Here is a 19,806-nt window from a genome sequence, read left to right on the forward strand (position 1 = left end):
CAAATTAATGAATGAAAATTTACCAAAACCAATAAAAATAATTTTTTTGTAGTTCACAGCGTCTAAAAAAAAAAAAAAAATTGAAATTAATTAAATTCAGATTTCTAACAGATTAAATACTATTGTAGAACACAATTTTGTTTACCATTAAAATTCATTAATAACAAAAAAATTTTATCTCTACTCTTATTATAAATTTACTTATTAAAACATTAATGACGAATAATAATTTTGTTTCTGTTCGATGACACTGTTAATCATAAATCTTCGATTTGTCGCAATTTCGTAAAGCTCGAGTGTCGTGACCGGATAAAATGATTGGATAAAAAGTTTTTCCCATAGTAGAAAGTATACAAAGAGAAATTATTATTCCAAGGGTACCAGCCACAGATTTCCTCCGACGACAAATTCGACGAATCGGTAGAAATATGTTTTCTCCTTCGTGCACGAAACGATAGTACAATGGCCCATGCAAACCGGAACTTGCTGGTTTATTAAATAGTTACGTCAAAAAATTTGTCATTCAAGAATCGTATGATATTCTTTCTTGGGATATACGTTAATGTTAAAATAAAAAATTTAACAATAAAGGAAATTAATAAATTAGATTAAGTTCTAATAAATGAAAAATCCAATTGTCGTTTTTTTAATCACACAAATAATGATATAAACGACATTTTATAAAAATTTTTCCAAATATGTGTAATAGATAATTTCGATTTTCAAGCTTTCGATTTATAAAGTACTCTTTTATATGTAATTAAGCCATTTAATCTAATTTTTAAAAATAGAATAATGATACGAAATAAGATGATGTTGGAGCACAATATTTCTATCAAAAATATGAAAAAAACCGATTTATCACGAGAAAAATAATAACAAAATATTTTAGAATAAAACCGAGTATACAATAAAGTATACAATAAAGAATATAACGTTGTGACTGCAAATTGCACAAACGTGAAAATTATTAAAATAAAAGCGCTCAAATTATAAAATATAAAATTACATTCTTGTTAAGAAAAAAAATTAACATTTATTGTAATTCGATTAATATACACAGTATAGTACCAATTGGATATTACAATCCATTTCTTCCTAAGTACATTATTGTACACAAAATAAAACACGTGTACAAACGAAATCCATAGGAAGTGGTTGGATAATATATATTACCTATAAAATTTCGCCTCTCTTAAATTGCGCGACATTACATGTCAAATACGTTATCACGAGAACGGTTAACTGTATGTTGTTAATCGACAAAACTAAGGTTACGATACTACCGAAACAACGTCGTACCGGAGCGAAACTCGACCAGTCTTTAGATCGAGGCAGAATTGCATGGACACGGTTTAAGCACGCGATCACAAGCAATCGAGATCGGTAGAAGCATCGCAACGCCGACGCCGACGCCGTTTTACCGATGTCGACGTCGAGGTCGGCGTCGTCGGCGGTTCAGTGAAGGCCAGTCATTCGCCCGCGTCGAACGCGCATCCAAACCTAACCTCGTCGGGTGCTAAGAGGCCCTGGAGAAACTGTATCGCCGCCAGCCATCCTCCGTCCAACGGCCGTTATCGTTGATATTCGTCATCTTATTGCTAAGTCAAGATGTCACGGGTGAGTTGTTGCGGGAAAAATAATCGAGATTAGAACATACAATTTCATCTGGTTATATATGGATGCCCATTAAGATCTTTATATTTATTTACGTTGTTTTCTTCGATGATTTATTGGCGAATTGATCCAGTAGGTCTGTGCAATGTATATCGCGCAATTAATCCTTCATTCCTCAATGTTATAATCAACATATATTAAAATATTAAACAAGTGGATATTAAATTTTTTTCTTTTTATTGGTAAAACAGATGGTAAATTTTAGTTATATTATTAAGTTATATTATAATATTTAGTTATATTATTTATTTATTTTATCTTTATTCATATAAATATATATATTTTTTTGTATCTTTTTCGTGTAATATTTTTAATAATTGGAAAAATGTTAAAAATTTAATTTTGAAAAAAATCTTTAATCAATCTGATAATTAGTCAAATTTTATTGATTTTATAATTCTATGTTTTAGTTTTTTTCCGATATACCTTTTATATTTGGTTAATTTTTCTTACGAAATCTTCTGTAAAGTTTTATTTTCTGTTTTATTTTTTTTTTTATCATTTATAAAGCACGTTCATGAATAATATATTACTATTTATAAAAATATAAAAAAATAAATTTAAACGCTCGTAATACATGTCACTATGGAAAATGAGTTGAATCCTACATTCCAACTTGATTGCGTTGCACAAAGTGAAATTAATTCTGAAGTGTAGTCTCGATAGCGTTTGCCACGCAATTAATCAGCAAAATCTTTGATCGTTTCAAGGGATTTCCAGGTGCAATAAACTCGGCATCCGAGAAATGAGATAATTAGCGTTACTGGTTAACTAGTTTCGTACGATTGATTGACTCCTTCCATTAACTAAAACCCAGTGTACCGTACTGGTCGATACTATATACAATTGAGTAAATGAACTCGACACTGGTACCCTTATGTTTCCATCGTTTCGCAGATAATGATCTCTGATTTGTTCACCTTTACGTAACTATTTAAATTTATAATTGTAAAAGTTTAAAAAATTAAAAAATTTAAATTTGACAAGTATTGGAACAAGTATAAATTAATTTCAAAATTTATCATTAATTTTTTTTGATTATTAAATTTATTAATTTATCAAATAAATTTTTACATGTTATTTATATTTTTAATGATTTTTAATGATGGTGAAGTTATAGAATGATTGACAATACTACTTCTAGTTTACTACAGGAATAAATAATGATTTTTTTTATGGTTTGACCAGTGGCCAGTTTCGCAGAAGTATGACGCATTGGTGAAGGGGTGACACGTGTTCGATTATAATAATTTAACCGGACTTCATGATTAGGGTTGGTTCTATCACGTGTCACAGAAACTCACTAGTTTACCGCGTGCTGATTGGCTTATCGAGACTTCTATATCACATATTTCTTAAAGCTATATGTTTTCCTTACAAATATACGTATGATGTTTATTTCGAATATTTTTGAATAATCAAAAAAGGAAAAAAAAAATTCTAAAAAATTGTTATCAAAAAGTATAGTTCGAAGTTGCATACATTTAATATTGTATGCCACGAGAAAGGTTTTCATCAATAAATAAAATATGAATATGCAAAAGAGTATATACTTTATACACGCAATAAGTAATATATGTCGCCTTTAAAAACTAATCGATATTACTTAACGTAATGATTATAACGTTTTATCATAAAAAGTTTTTGTTTTTCTTATGTTTGGACGTTTCATTCAAAATAAATTAAAATCGAAATAAAAAAGGAGACTGATATCAAATAAAATTTATTATCTTTCTTGAATTAATAACTTATAGCTTTTTAATACAGTAATTTTATGTTTTTATTCTTTTTTTGTATTTTATCACTATTATTCTATTTCAGATGGAGTTCAAATAGAAAAAAAAAAAATGAGAAGAATGGTAGTGAGGAAGAAGAGAAAAAAATCGAAAAAAATTTAATCAATTTGCAAAGAATTAATCACATGTAGTCGGTTCATATTTTTTGACTAAATATCGCAATCGTTTCTTCACATTGCGTGAGTCGTATCTCTTAGCACGTGAACCGGACGAACGATGAACATTGACCGTGGTAATTTCCCCGGCAAGACGTTCGCTTCGTCACGTCTCCCTGTTCTTATTAGTTAATGAGTTTTTGATACAGTGGTACATTAATTTTACGCGATGACATGTTATAAATATAATATAACCTGCATTTGCAAGCTTGTTTCTTTAATGATCCATAACGAAAATGCAACAAAGAATAATAAGAAAATGTAATCCTCGATCGCAATTATCTGAATAATATTAGAAAGGTTCGAGATGGCGCCTTGATAATAGCCCAAATGAATTCATGCACGAAATCTAATATCTATTTGTACATTGACCATTGCTAATCTTAATATATTCATTATATCATTTTTTTTTTTTTTACTTGTAAATCATCGTTTATTATTGTGTCTGCGTTTAGAACAAAACCACGTTCGATAATATTTTCACATTTTTTTATTAAATTCTACAATTATTCGCTGATAACTCTTTTAATAGTATAATCCATATCTGGATTAAATAGACATTGTGATTTAGAATTACTATGTATGTATATGTAAAGACTTAATGGTAATAAGTTGACAATAAGGTTATATAAATTATACAATAAATAATTATATCACTATTAAAATATCGATTAGTGATACATAGTTTATTTAAACATAAAACATTTTTCTTCTCATTCTTCTCAACATTTCTATTATTTTTTATTGATGTTATTAATAAAATAAGCAATAACATATATTTTATTTATATTGCAATTTTAGTTATTATATTTTTATCAAACTCATTATATTCTTACAATATTAGAAAATTTCTTTTGAATCTAAGATTAGATGTCAAAAATAAAAAAAGAAATTTTTATTCTCTTTCTATGAATTTTTTTCGTCATCGATATGTAATGAATTATGAATCAATTCGGTATTCAAATGTTCAATTGAAATTCATTCACATATGGTCAAGGACAAGCATAGATGTCTCTTTATGAAACTATGTGACCGTGAATTTTCGTGCAACGAGCCTGAATTCTCTCACGCTATACTCATTCGATACATTTACCCGCAATGTTTGAAGAAAATTTCTGTTGTATTATCTTCACACCATTTCTCATATTCGGTAATTAATTTTTCGATAATATAATATATTTAAAATTGTTCAATTGTATTTTAGTCAAATATTCTTTGATACTAGATATCTAATTGTTCATATTGTTCTAGAATTATTAATTCTTTTTTCCTTTTCGAAATTGCATCGTAAATAAAAAAAAAATGATATACAATAATTCTGATATTTCTTGACGAAAGAAGAAAAAGAAATTATTAAAATAAATCGAATGATTCGAAATACGTCACTATCGGGGTATAGTGATAGTGTTGAAAAAACCAATACTTTTGTATCTTTTCAATTACCAAATGCTCTCACTTTCGTCGATGTTTGATATTTTTCATTATCATATTTTAAACAACAAATACATAATAATATGTGATAATAACATTAAAGATAAAAAAAAACGATTTTAATATTATATATAATATTAACTGAGAGAAAAAAGGAAAAAAAGAGACAAAGAAAAAAATGAATCCTAACCTATCCCTCCATAGAAGAACAACGAAAAGCTACATATATATATATGTATACATACAATATTATCAATAACGTGAGGAAAAAGGGAAGAATACGATGGAAGAGGTGAAATCTCAATGACCCATGGAACCACTGTCTGTAAAAACTTGTTTAGATATGCAAGTGTGTAGTTTAATCCGGTTCACTCGCTTCCTTCGTTTCTGACATAGTTCAAACTTCACAATCACGCATCAAATACTGATTTGACAATTTGTAATGATCAGATAACAAGTTTTTATACTATATATAATTATTCCAATTATTTCTAATAATTATTCTAATAATTATTTCTACTAACGATGAAAATGTTTTTTATTAATGTTTTATTATTTTTATTTTATGTTTTTATATACGAAAAGTGATAATGCTATAAATGTTATATTTCTTGGATGTAACAAAGTATTATCTAATATCAAATTAGACTTTTTCTTCTAATTAAATTAGAAACTTCTTTTGATTAAATTTTTTGAAAGACATTGAAAGACTCTTTTTTTATAATTCAAATCAATTCTTTTAAATTGTAAAAATAGAGTCTCTTTACCCATTTTTAATTTTTTGAAATAACACGCTTATATAACCATATTTTAATAATTGAAAATATCGATATCATATTGAATATAATCGAAAATTTTATTTAAAATAAATCGTTGTTAAATTCCATAAATTTCATTGTTTCCTGATATCTTGTAATTACAACCAGTAATTATCCCGAGTTTCAAACTGAATATCGCTTCGAACTAGGATACGTGATCAAACAAATTGTCATTGTTCAAAAACTTTTAGGCATCGTTCAACGTGTGAGCACGAGCTAATTGTTATTATTATCGACAAGGAAAATCGAATGTACCCGAAGCGCTTTATCTTGTGATTATTAGTCCAGCTGTGAATTTCTCAGGAAGGATTATTCAAACAATGACTTTCCATGTTGCGTGTAATACATTGAATTTTTCGAACTGATTTGCATATGAGATTGATCATATTAAATTATTATCTTTTTTTAACTTAGTATTATTAGTATTATCACTATTAAAATCGATTACTGTTTATCATTAGCTATGAATATATAATTTAAAGTGAATTTCAAATGACTTATATCATTAATATGATACAATTTTCCAAATAATCACCAAATCATCCAATAATCATCCAAATAATTTAAGTCTTAATTATAGATTTGGATCTCAATAGATATCCAAGTTTGATGATCAAATGGGATTTTAAGTTTTTATTTAAAATAATAAAAAAATAATAAAATTTATATATACATATATAACAGATAATCTTTGTTTAATCTATTAAATACTTGTACATTGTTTAAATTACATATTGTTTTTACAACTATGGTAAATGAATAAATTTTTTTTATATTATATTATTGTCGATTTTATTTCTGTTTAATATTGTTTTTAACGGGATAGAAAAAGTAACAATGAATCAAATGATAATTTGTGAATTTTAAGTGAAAAATTGTTTCTAGTTACATATAATATGTTAATAATTCGAAAAATGATTACTATCTTGTTTAATTGAATATATGTTCTATTAAAATAGTGTTTCCTAATTTTTTAGGATTAGCGATATATTTAAAAACAAAAGAATTTAAAAATAAAAGAAGTTTTTAATTTAAAATTAGTTAGTTTTTTGACATGTAATTTCTAAAATAAAAATTTCTATTTATTTAAAATGACAATATATTTTAATATAATTATTTTAATATAATATAGTTAATTATCTATTTAAAAAATATCACTAAATATAAAAAAATATTAACTTTTTAATCCAATTTCATGGAAATAACATTTTGTAACTAATGACAATTTTTGATTATCGTATTGTCATCACTTATAAATATTTTTATATTTAATAAAATTTTCACATTATGTTGGTTAGTAACACATTGGTTAGTAAATACTGTATTAATTGCAAAAAGTGATATAATATGAAAGAAAAACAAAATTACCTTTAAATTATGATGAGAGAAACACTATCTAAGAAATGTCTTCCGATTTATCAGTCGAATTTCTGATATTACTAGTTCCGATCACTTTAAAATCTTTCAGAAACAAATTTATGTGCAAAGTTGTGTGTATGAAGTCATAAAAAAGTTAAAACAACGTATTCAGAGGATGATATCCTCGCAAGGAGTTAGTTTGGCCATATACATATCGATTCGTGCCATTCGGTGCCTGGCAGTCCTGTTTCTACTTCTATTCGCACAGATATCGGATACGAGAAAGCTTTAAAAAAAAAAGAAAATCAAAAAGTATGATTATATGAGGCTCGTTTTTTTACCGATCCCTTGAGCAATTAAAATACCCTAAATTCTGTCTGGGGAATTTTAAAATCGATTGAAGATTGTATCTTTCGCGCGAATTATATTAATTTTCGAAATCAGAAATTAAAAGAAATGAAAACATATAATGGATATAATGGAAAATGAGAAAAAAAAATAAGAAATTTTTTTTCGTCAGCTCATCATTTTATTTATTAGTTTTATAAGAAGATCAAGCGCATTTAATATAAAATTATTTCATGTATATATTCTTTTTTTTTTTACTATTCTGTTTCACTAATACGCATTAAAAAAAGAGTCACATCAAAAATATCGTATACAAATTATTTTGCTTTGTTTTAGTGATATATATTAATATTTTTCTTATTTAATGTAACAAATTTGTCTTGTAAACTTTAATTGTGAAAAAATAAACATAAATATATAATGATGGAAGATGATAATATTTTAAATAATATAAAAATATGTTCTAGCCATTGCCTAAAAATATTTCTCAATTATCAGCAAGAGGACAGATGGAGAGGCGGCGACCACCGTTTCTCAGAGGCCCTAGTAGAACGAGAGAGGTATTTTTTTTATTAAATTAAATATTTCACTTTCTATTCAATATACAAAATTAAAATAAAGAATTGTTAATTGAAGAAACTTGAATGAAGACTTGAAGAAATTTATAATTAAAAATTAAAAATAAATAATTTTAAACAACAAAGTACAATTTTAATTCTTTAAGCGATTATTTAAATAATTATAATTTGAGATTAAAATAAAATAAAAAAAATATTGATTTTATTATGATCACTTTTTAATTCATATTTTATAATTTAATATTTTATATATTATAGTTATATATAGTTGAATTTTCTTATATGAAATCTAATTGTAAATGTAATCAATTCAAAAAAATAAAAATTTTAGACGTTACGTACGTTCATGATTTTATGTATCTCCATAAATACATATATATATACATATACTAAGCAATAGTAAACAGAAAGATAACCTAAATGAGAAATAAATATATTATTTTATATTTTATTAAAGATGTATGCAATCTTTTAATAATGTGATGATCTTTTAATGTAATTTAAAAAAGATAATGTTTAATAAATATGGTAAAAAAATATTATTTATATTAAAATTTAGTTTTTTAATTTTGTGTTACACATAATATGCTTTTATAATTATCTAAAGATGTAATAATAAAGTTATTATGCGATTATAATTTGTAAATATAATATAAAACAAAAATTTAAAAAAATTTTATAAGGTATTAATTTGAAAAATATTTTAATGAATTTAAATTTTAAATTTTTCATTTAAATTTTTCAATAATGTAATTTTACAAAGAAGATAGAGAGAGGCATAGGCAGTAAAATGGATTCTACAGGAAGTACACTAAGTGGAACTGGAGATTGTTTAAGTGAAGAAGATCTTTCACCAGATGCATTGGTTAGACAAAACTATGAATTACGTCATCGTCTTGAAGAAGAGGCAGCTAATTACAAAAGACGTTTGGATACATATAGACAAGCACAACAACATCAGGCTGCTCTTGTTTCACGTTTACAAGCCAAAGTAGATATTGTAAATTTTTAAATAAATTGTATAATATAACATATATTAATGATTTAATATTTTTAGGTATTGCAATATAAACAAAAATGTTCAGAATTGGAAAATCAAATGGCAGAATCTATAGTATATGATTCTAATAAAGTTGTAAGTTCTGCACCTCCAACAACTTCTGTTTTAGATGCAGCTCATCAAACACTAAGAGAAATACGTGAAGAACAAATATATGATTTAGATACTGCTCTAAAAAAGTTAAGTGAAGAACGTAAAAGGTATTATCTTTTTCTTTTAAATATATATCTGAGAGAAAATTATTAAATAAATATTTAACTATTGTTTTCTTATTTAAGATGTGAAAAACTGCTGCAATTAAATACAACATTAAAAGATCAATTAGAAGAATCTCATCAAACAAATGAAGCACTTACAAATGATCTACAAAAATTAAGTAATGATTGGGATATTTTAAGAGAAGAGTTAGCTATCAAAGAAGAAGAATGGAGGGAAGAAGAGCAAGCTTTTAATGATTATTATACTTCAGAACATAATAGATTATTAATTCTTTGGCGTGATGTTGTTTCTGTAAAACGATTATTTGCAGAGATAAAATCTAGTACAGAAAGAGATCTTTTAAAAATGAAAAATAATATTATTTCTACTTTTAATAATGTTTCGTCAGCTTGTAATAATACAGGCTTTGCTATGAGAATGCAAGCAGCTATGCATCCAATGGTATATACATTATTTTCCTAATTTTTTTCAATATTTGTGTTATAATTTTATCATATTTTAGGTATCTCAACAAGTTCAACAGGTACAGGAACAGGTAACAACTGATTTAAAAATGGAATTAATAACACTCAAACAACAGTATGATGTAGCTCAAAATGAAATTCGTATAAAGGAAGAAAAAATCAATCAACTTATTCGTGATGTTCACAGTTTGGTAATTATTTAAATTAAAATAATATATTTAAATACGATAATAATTATAAGCTATTTATATAAAATAATAATAATTATATTTAGGAAGAAAGATGTGGAGAAGCAGAAACGGAAATTCATCGCAATACACGTTTACAAGATGATATAGAAATTTTACAATCTGCATTGAGAGATATAGCACATGCTGTAATTCAAGATGCAGAAAGCCGCGAGATTGAATCTACTCAAGCACCTCCTCATCTTCATTTATCACCTACTGGACCAATTCCTCAAAAATCACCGAAAAGAGGTACAAGAAGTAACACCATTCCAGCCTTTGCTGAAAGTACTATTAGTGCTGTACAAGCAGCTCTCCATAAATATCAGTTGACTATACATGAACTTCAGGTACAAAAATTATATATATATATATATATATATATATATATATATTTGATAACTTTTAAAAATATTAAATTTAATTTATAAAATTAATGTATTATACTATAATATAATTTATTATATTAGGTGAAATTGCAAACTAACAAAGAACAATTACAAAATACTCGTAAACAATGCGAAAATGCAGAAGAGAATGTTAAAACTTTAGAGAAAAAAGCAGAAGAATTGATTATTGAATTAGATGCAGTTCGATTACACTGTTCACAACTTAATCAAGAGAAAGATATGCTACAAAAAGGACTTGATACTATAAGAATAGAAAAAAATTCTCTTGAAAAAAGCAGAATAGAACTTAATAATATGGTATGATATATATTTCTTTCCATAAATGTATTTCAATAGATGATATTTTATTTACATTCATATTTCATTCATATTAATAAAACACTTATATTCAGATGGAGAATTTAAGCAATGATTGCGAAAAATTGCAAAAAGCTAACAATAAATTACAAAAAATTTGCGACAATCTGGAAGATGAAAAATTATATCTTCAAAGTGAACTCAATAGATTATCTAAAGACGTAGAATTAAGGTATGATAAGTAAAAGTTGAGTTATTGTGTTCAATTGTTCTACTTACAAATTAAATTACTAGGGAATTAAATTTGCGTTCAGAAGAAGATAGATGCAGTAAAATGAGAGAGGAATTATTAACTTTACGTGAAGAATTGAATAAAACATATCTCACTAAAGATATGTTAGAACAACAAAAGTTAGAAACAGATGGATTAATTTCACAAATTGAAAAATCCAAAGGTATCTTTCATAATTTTTTATAATCTATATATTTAATATAGATTAATATTTTTTTGAATTTCATTATTATTTAGGTGATTTAGAATTAGAGTTGGAACGTGTATTATTAGAAAAATCAGATGTGCAAGAAGTTTTAATGAAATTAGAAACAGTTTGCAGCAATCATGAACAAGAAAAACAACGATTACAAGAAGAATTAAAAAAGGTAAAATTTAATAAAATTTTATCTAAATTTATTACTTATCTATTGAGAACTTTTTATCAATTTTAGGTAACAGAAGAAAAAAACAAGTTAGCAAGTCAATGTACAGATCAACAAGGTGATCTTGGTTCCTTAAGAAAAGAATTACTTCAAGCAGAACAAACTAGACTTGATTTAGAATCAGAGAAAGTAACTTTGAATGAAAAAGTGAAATTTCTGGAGATCGAAAAGGAAAAGATTGAAATAGAATTGGCACAAGTTACGCGCGAACGTGGAGATTTCAATAATCAATTATCAGTTTTAGCACGAAAGAAAGAAACATTAAACGAAGAATTGATGAGACTTAGACAAAGATTAGAACAGGCAAACGAAATGAATGGAAGAATAAATCGAAATTTAGAAGATCTTGTAAAAGATAATGAAGAAAAACAAGTAAAAATAATTATATAATTATATATATATATATGTTATAATATATTATATATACTATAATTATTTTTAAAAAATTGTATTATTTTTTTATAAATACTATTATTATAATTATTATACAATTATTATAAATACAATTATTATTGTTTATTATTATAGGTTCTCTTAGAAACTAATGAAAAGGAAGTACAACGATTACAAGAGCAGTTTGCTTCAATGCGTAGTGAAAAAGAAACATTAGAAGGTGTTTTATTTGATACACAAACTAGTCTAGAAAATATGCATGTGAAAAAGACTCAATTAGAAAAAGAACAGAAAGAACTTTTAATAAAACAAGAAAGCTTAAAAGGACAAGTAGAAAGATTAATGAAAGATCTGGAAAATAGTGAGAAACGAATTCATGAAATAAAGCAAACTTTAACGCAACAAAGTGGCGATCAAGAAGCCGAATTTCAACAAATTATTTCTAACGTGAAAAAACATAGTGAAGAAAACATAAAAAAATTAAATGAAGAAAAAGTATAATAATTATAATATAAACATCATAATACACATGCAATTAAGTTAATTGAATTTTCATTTTCAGGAACAAATAAAGATAAATTTGGAGAAACGACTTCAACAATCTCTTTTGCAAGTTACTGGAGAAAAAGATAATGAAATAAATCAATTGCAGCAAAGAATAGATGAAATGCAACAACATATAGAAAATTTGTGTCAGCAACATGAAGAAGTTCTTCTTAGAGCAGAAAATGATAAACAGCAAGCTCTTCTTATAGGTAATAAATATGTATATATAATAAAATATAAAAAAATATAAAAATTAAAACTTTGAGTGTAATTTTTTCTGCTTGCAGCTCATCATGATCAGCAAGCATTAATGGAAAAACTCGAAACTGTTTTGCATGAAATGGAAGAAGAGAAAAATAATGTAGAACGAATCAAACGAGAAGCTGCAGTAAAAACTGAACAAGAGCGTAACAATACAAATCAATTACGTGATGAATTAAATCGTCTTAAAACAAAATTGGATGAAACGAGATTAAAAACTGATGAAGAAAAAATAAAACTCGATCTAAAGATAGAAGAACTCTGGAAAGAACGTGAATTAGCACAAAGAGAATCCGAAGAATTGCAAGTTCAATTACATATGACAGAAGATAAAGTTGATAGTTTGCAAAATCAACTGCATGAAACTATTAGAAAACTTAAAGATGGTATATTTACATATTTATATAAAATTTTATTTACATATAATATATAATATAATAATTATATAATATATAAATAAATTATATATTTATAGCCGAAAATCTTAATGAAACGTTACGCAAAGAATTAGTAGACATTAGAAGACAATTAGGTGATTGTACATATGAAAAAGAAAAATATAATAGTAGCAATAAAGAATTACGTGAGCATGTAAAACGCATTGAAAGCGAAAAAAGAGAACAAAATAGAATATTAGAAGAATCATATCAAAAAATTTCAGGTAATCTACATAATAATATAAATCATAATAATATAAATTTTATTATTATTTATATTGATTTATATTCTTTATGTGTACATTTTATAGCACTGGAAGATATGAAAATAAATGTAGATGCAGAGAGATCTCGTCTTCAAGCACAAATTCGTGATATGGAGAAAGAAATGTTGCAATTACAAAAACAACTTCATTTTACTCAGGATGAATTACAAAAATCACATCAAAGTAACGCTCAAGCACAAAATGATGAAAAAGAATTACAAGCTCGATTAACTAATGAAACAGAAGAAAGAGAACGTTTACAATTGCAGTTACATCAAGTAAAAAAACAGGTAAAATATTGAAATATTTTAATTAAAATGATATTTTCCTTCATGCTTATTTTTCGAACAGTTAATGGATGTTGACAATAGTCTAAAAGTAACAAGACAAGAACTTGGAAGATTGCGATCACGTGCAGATGAAGAGAATGAGCGGTGGAGAGTTAGAGAACAAGAACTAGTAGTTCGTCTTGAGGATAGTCGATGTCGTGAAAGAAAACTCGAGGACCAAAAACATAACTTAGAAGTTTGTTTAGCTGATGCTTCCCAACAAATTCAAGAACTAAAGGTAACGAAAAGCAATAAAAAACGATAAAATAATATACTAAATAACAAAATGGAAGATATAATTCATTAAATTAATTAGGCACGTCTTGGAGGTTCCGAAGGACGAGTTCGAGCTTTAGATGCGCAATTATCGCAATTAGAAATAGCAAAAAAAGAAGTCGAACAAAAATTAAGTAGCGTGGGATCGACTTTACGTCGAATTGCAGGTATTCAAATGGATGGAAGTGTTAGTATACCCTTTAAATTATTGAGTCCATCGAGAAGGTGGAGTCCAGCAAGAGGTATATGTATTTACATACATATATTAATATAAATAACTTGAAAAATTAATTTATAAATATATATAATTATATTTATAATTTATTATTATAAATTATATTATATTAAATTATATTAAATTTATAATTTATAAATATATAAATTATTTATAATTTTTTTTATGATCCAGCTCAAGATCATATTGATTCTACTAGAGATGTGATTCTTGATGTTGATCCTGAGACTATTAGAAAGGGTATACGATCTCTTATGCAACAAGTAGCACAAATCGAACGTGAAAGAGTAATTAATAAAAAAACTATATAATTGTATCATTGTATTTTAAAATGTTTAATTTTATAAAAATAAGATATATTTATTGAAATTTTAGGATGACTATAAAACTGAATTGTGTAATTTGAAAAAGCAATTGGACGAAAATCAAGAAATTCAGAATAGATCTGATATACAAATAAACACTTTATTAACAAATATAAGAATGCTTCAAGATGAAAAGAATTCGTTGGAGGTAAAAATTTCTCAAAAACAAAGTGGCTATGAAATGCAGGTAAATTTCATTTATTATTTTGATTATTTATTTCGTTACTCATAAGTATATTTTAGTTAAATGCTTTACAACTAAAGTCAGAAGAATGCGAGCAATTACGCGAGAAGATTATCAATCTTGAATTAATGATTAGTAATAATTCTGAAGAAAAAATACAATTTGAGGTGAGAAAATTCTTGTATTTTTAGTTTATTATTATTATTATATATAATTAACAATTATGCAGGAAAAGCTAGATAAATTAAAACAAATTCTAAACAAAGTAGAAAATGAAAAACGTAATTTACAAGAGGAACTTAGTAAAAACGAATCCCGTGCTACAAAATTAGAATTACAAAGAATGTCATTAGAAGGTGACCTTCAAAGATTGCAAATGATGTTCCAAGAAAAAGATGCAAATATTCATGTATGTTTAATTTCAAAATATTAAATTAATTTACATTAAAATTAATTTATATATATAAATATTATTTCTCATTTATTATTATTTTTTTAGAAACTACAAGAGCGAAATGATACACAAAATCGAACAATGACAACTTTAGAAGAACGTTGTACTTCGTTGAAATCTATGGTAGAACAATTAAATCTTGCATTGGAAAAGGCATCTACTACAGAAAACGAATTAAAGAATGAAATTAATTCAATGCAGCATAACGTTATGGAATTAACAACTAATTTGCAGACTTCTAATGAAAAGAACAAACAGGTATTGACATAAAAAATTATTTATAAAAAATAATAAGATTTTAAATAAAAATTTTTATAAAAATTATTTATAGAGACAAAGTATTATATTATATTACTATTTTTATATTATTATTATTACATTATATTGATATTATATTACTATTTAACTATTTAATTTATTAACTTAACTATTTAATTATAGTTACAAAAACAAATTTCAAATGCTGAAAATGAACGTAGAATCTTATCTGAACGTATAGAATCAATGCAACAATCTTTAAATGATCTCAAACATACAAATCAAACATTAACAGATCAAATTACACGTCTTCAAAATGAATTAGCAAATAATGAAGTACAACGTTGTGCCTTAGAATCTCAATTAAGAATAGTTGCCTATCCAACACAAGAAGAAAATACAAACAAGGATGAAGAATTATTACGACAGTTACAAATAGCACAAAGAGAGAGAAGTGAAATGAGAGGAAAAATAGAAGCTCTTAATGATAAGGTAAATATATATTTATAATGAAAATATGATTTGATATTGAGTATTAATTTTATACATTTTAGATGAAATTATTGGAAGCTGATAAACGTAATTTAGAACGACAACTATCATTATTTAAATCAACTAATCGTAGCAAAAGTTATGAACGTTGTGAGAAAGCACATACAGAACTATTAGGTACAAGTTTCGATATAGATCATTATGAACAAGAAAATAGAGAATTAAGATTGAAAGTTCGTAGATTAGAAACACAACTTGCAGAAAAGGAAGCTGAATTTATAAGATTGAAATCAAGTTACACTCATACACATTCCATATTTGATTTTAATCGAGATAGAACTGGCGAAATTGAAAGACTTAGAGCAGCTCAACTGCAAGCTGAAAAATTATTAGAAGCAAGAGAACAAAGTCATCGTCAACAAGTTTTGCGTTTGGAAAATCAGGTATTAATATTTTCTTTATTTTTATATTATAGTTTTTATAAATAGTTATATTTCTAAATAAAATTATAACAATAGATACAACTGTTACGCGAGCAACTTAATCAAGAAATAAAACGTCGACAATTATATGTTTTACGAAGTTCAAGAGCAGGTAGAGAAATGCAACAATTAAGACAAGCCTTAGGCGATTCTTTAAGAACTGTAGCGCAAGATCCATCATTAGACGCAGTATTATTAGAACATGAAGCTCGAAAATTGGATTCTACTCTGACAAGTACTACCAGTTTACCGCCATCATTAGCTTTACCTCCGCCACCGTCTTATGATAGATCTTCTACGCCAGCACAACTCAAATGAGTTATAATATGTTTCAGACTGAATTAAATGTGGTAACTGCCAATGTATGTTCAATAATACAAAATAAGTAGTATACAATAGTTCTTCCATATATGGGAACATAATTTAACTTTAATCACGTATTTGAAATTCATTATAATAAGTTATTTCAAGACCACTAATTGATATAATATTTTAATAATGAGTAGCATTTTAGTATTTTGCAACTTTTACATACAAATTTTTCATACAAATTTGAACTGATTATTTAGAAACTTATTCCACATTTTAAATTGTAATGTATATTTATTATAATTCTTATAATATTTATTATAATATTTAATAATATTCTAGACTTCTCCAAATTATTCTGATCTCAGAGTAATTTTGTTATCTTTTTTCTTTCATTTTTATATGTTATATAGTATTATCATGCTTTACAAAATTTTAATATAATAAAAATGAAAGTTCGTGATAGAAAATCATTCCTAATCTGTCCATAATTACAAATTACAATAATTTTAGCTTTGATTGTAATTTATATGTATATTTATTAATAAGTTATACATTAATTTATTATAATATTATATTATATTATTATTTCAAGAATATATATTTGGATTATATCAAATATATTTATGATAAGTATAATGGAAAGCACTTTCAAAGTATAATGATAAAAATAATGCTATCTTTAGTCTCGTCTCGAGACCAAAGAGAATCACCAAACAAAAGCATTGTAGAGATATGCTTCTGATGATTTCATAGATATTGAAATTTAACACAACATAGAATGTAGACAATGTTGTTATAAAAAATATTAAAAATAACATGCATAGTTGGCAAAATGGATTGTGTCTATTCTTTATTGATAAGAATATAGACAACTAATCCAACCAAAATATTTAGCAATTGAACTGTTGTGCTTGCAGATCAGAAAAAGAGAAAGTATTTATGTAAATTATTATTTATATCTTTCTAACAATTTAAAAATATTAAGAAATTTTATTATTTATATTTTAGTATTTATATCAAAAAATTTTTAATAATTGAATGATGAAAAATTAATGAACATAAAAAAAAACATTCAAATAAATTTTATTATTAATTCGTAATGCATAATAGATTTTTTAAAACTTGTATTTTTACAAATATAAATTGTATAAATTTAATATATTCAAAAAAAATGTTGAAATAAAAAATTTGTACTTTTGAACTGATAAATTATATCAAAAAGAGCTTAAATAATGCTAGTCATGAAACATAGTTATTCTTTTTATATATATATATATAATTATATAATGTGTTAATTAATGTTCATTTTTGTAGAGATATATGTATATTCGTATATATATATATAATAAATTATTGAAAAATTAATAATTGTACTTTTTTAAAATTAATATTTTGAAAACAACATTAAATATTAAATATTATAATAATATGTTATATTTAATATATTATATTATAATATATTGTTATATTATGTTATAATATTAATATTAATTAATTAATAATTAATAAAAGCATTAATGATATTAATATTAAAGAATTATACATATTATTATAAATATTATAAAAACTTATGTAGTATACAAAATTATATAAATTTAAATTATTATTATTATTATTATTATTATTATTATTATTATTATTATTATTATTATACTTAATTATTAAAAAGTACAAACATTTATTTCTCAATTTAATTTATCATTTATTATTATAAAATTTTAAAAAATAATGATAATATAGAATCATAAGAAATTTAATATCAAAATGTGATCATAATTTAAATTTCATTAGAGATTTTTCATTTCAAAATAACAATATAATTGATCATAATAGTCAATCTATATAGTATATAGAATATATTATAAAGATCTTATTAACAAATCTACACATTCAAAGTCCTAATGATATTGTTTCCGATTTTAAACCTAAATTTTAGATTTATTTTATTAAGATAAATAAAAAGTTAATGAAATGCCATTTTTTCGAATTAAAAATTTAAAAATTAGTTAAGATTAGCTAATAAGAAAGCTGATTGATGCTATATTTCTAGTTTTTATTTAGATTACAATTGTCTAATAACAAACAATTTATTTAATTATAAAAATAAAAACTCAAGATTAATTTTAAATAAGTGATCTTAATAATTTGGAATTAATAAAAATAATAAAAAATAAAAAATGAACACATCTTTTTGTAGATTCGAAAAATTTTTCTTTTCATTAATTAAATTTTATATTTATAATTATTATTTACATATATGCTATAACTAAAAACAAAAATAAAGAACATAACAACTATTTTACATTCTGATCATGTAATGATCACGTAAAAAATCAGAACGTATGTCCTCTACGATATAGAGTAATGAATGCAAAAATTATATTCAATTCAATCATAAACATTAGTAAAGGCAACAAATTTTAAAAATAATTTTTTTGACATTTTAAATCTTTTTTTAAATATTTTTATGCATTATACGTATTGCATTATATTCATATATCTTTCGACTCATGTATGAATTGAAATATTCATAAATTAAAAATTATATTTGTATTACAAATTTTTCTATTACAATGCAATAAAAATATTGCTGTAAACGATAGTTTCAAAGTTCATGATACGGCATTCCATTTGATATGAATTAAAAATAGAAAAAATCACATTTCCGAAATTACAATAAAACTAAAAAAGCTATCGGTATTTAAGATCCTAAATATACAATCTTAATTCATAATTATAATATTATAAATACAAATTTTATAAATAAACTATATATATGTATATATATACAACATATATATACCTATAGCAAATAATAGAGAAGACAAAGATATGATAAAAATTAAAGAGTTAATTTTAGAAGTAGAATCTTATTTCAATTTTAAATGATATTTTAGACAATACCATGTTAAATGTTATTCATGCGATTAAAATTTATATAGGCTTAAAAAACATCTTCA

At 24.5% G+C, this 19,806-nt stretch overlaps 1 protein-coding gene across 6 annotated transcripts; it reads left to right on the forward strand.

Annotated features, from left to right (window-relative positions):
* The first annotated feature begins 1,016 nt into the window (after window positions 1-1,016).
* Window positions 1,017-19,024, forward strand: Root (ciliary rootlet coiled-coil, rootletin). 6 transcript variants are annotated; one of them, XM_086916015.1, is made up of 28 exons: window positions 1,017-1,620; window positions 3,499-4,778; window positions 8,052-8,144; window positions 8,926-9,153; window positions 9,220-9,422; window positions 9,501-9,882; window positions 9,944-10,096; window positions 10,180-10,482; window positions 10,603-10,839; window positions 10,935-11,071; window positions 11,134-11,294; window positions 11,369-11,499; window positions 11,566-11,928; window positions 12,085-12,444; window positions 12,512-12,704; window positions 12,783-13,142; window positions 13,232-13,417; window positions 13,505-13,749; window positions 13,811-14,026; window positions 14,105-14,306; window positions 14,474-14,586; window positions 14,675-14,851; window positions 14,908-15,015; window positions 15,078-15,257; window positions 15,348-15,560; window positions 15,744-16,052; window positions 16,115-16,495; window positions 16,571-19,024. In XM_086916015.1, the coding sequence occupies exons 2-28, from the start codon at window positions 4,617-4,619 to the stop codon at window positions 16,850-16,852; spliced, it is 6,078 nt and encodes a 2,025-aa protein (XP_086772141.1). In that variant the 5' UTR covers window positions 1,017-1,620; window positions 3,499-4,616; the 3' UTR covers window positions 16,853-19,024. The 6 variants fall into 6 exon arrangements, 5 of the variants coding, with proteins under 5 accessions (XP_086772141.1, XP_086772142.1, XP_086772143.1 ...); XM_086916016.1 differs by having other exon boundaries at window positions 14,929-15,015; XR_015294708.1 differs by lacking the exon at window positions 16,571-19,024 and having other exon boundaries at window positions 15,916-16,052; window positions 16,115-16,126.
* The last annotated feature ends 782 nt before the right edge of the window (window positions 19,025-19,806 follow it).

Source organism: Apis florea, unplaced genomic scaffold (genome assembly GCF_048593485.1).
Source record: "Apis florea isolate Af1SG1 unplaced genomic scaffold, ASM4859348v1 contig_37_pilon, whole genome shotgun sequence".
Taxonomy (NCBI): domain Eukaryota; kingdom Metazoa; phylum Arthropoda; class Insecta; order Hymenoptera; family Apidae; genus Apis; species Apis florea.

Bases quoted from the DNA above. Each gene is read 5' to 3' on its own strand.
- Root (XM_086916015.1), top strand. From the start codon at position 4,617: ATGGTCAAGGACAAGCATAGATGTCTCTTTATGAAACTATGTGACCGT. The intron at 9,883-9,943 runs GTATATACATTA...ATCATATTTTAG, and splicing joins AAGCAGCTATGCATCCAATG to GTATCTCAACAAGTTCAACA. The intron at 11,929-12,084 runs GTAAAAATAATT...TTATTATTATAG, and splicing joins AAGATAATGAAGAAAAACAA to GTTCTCTTAGAAACTAATGA.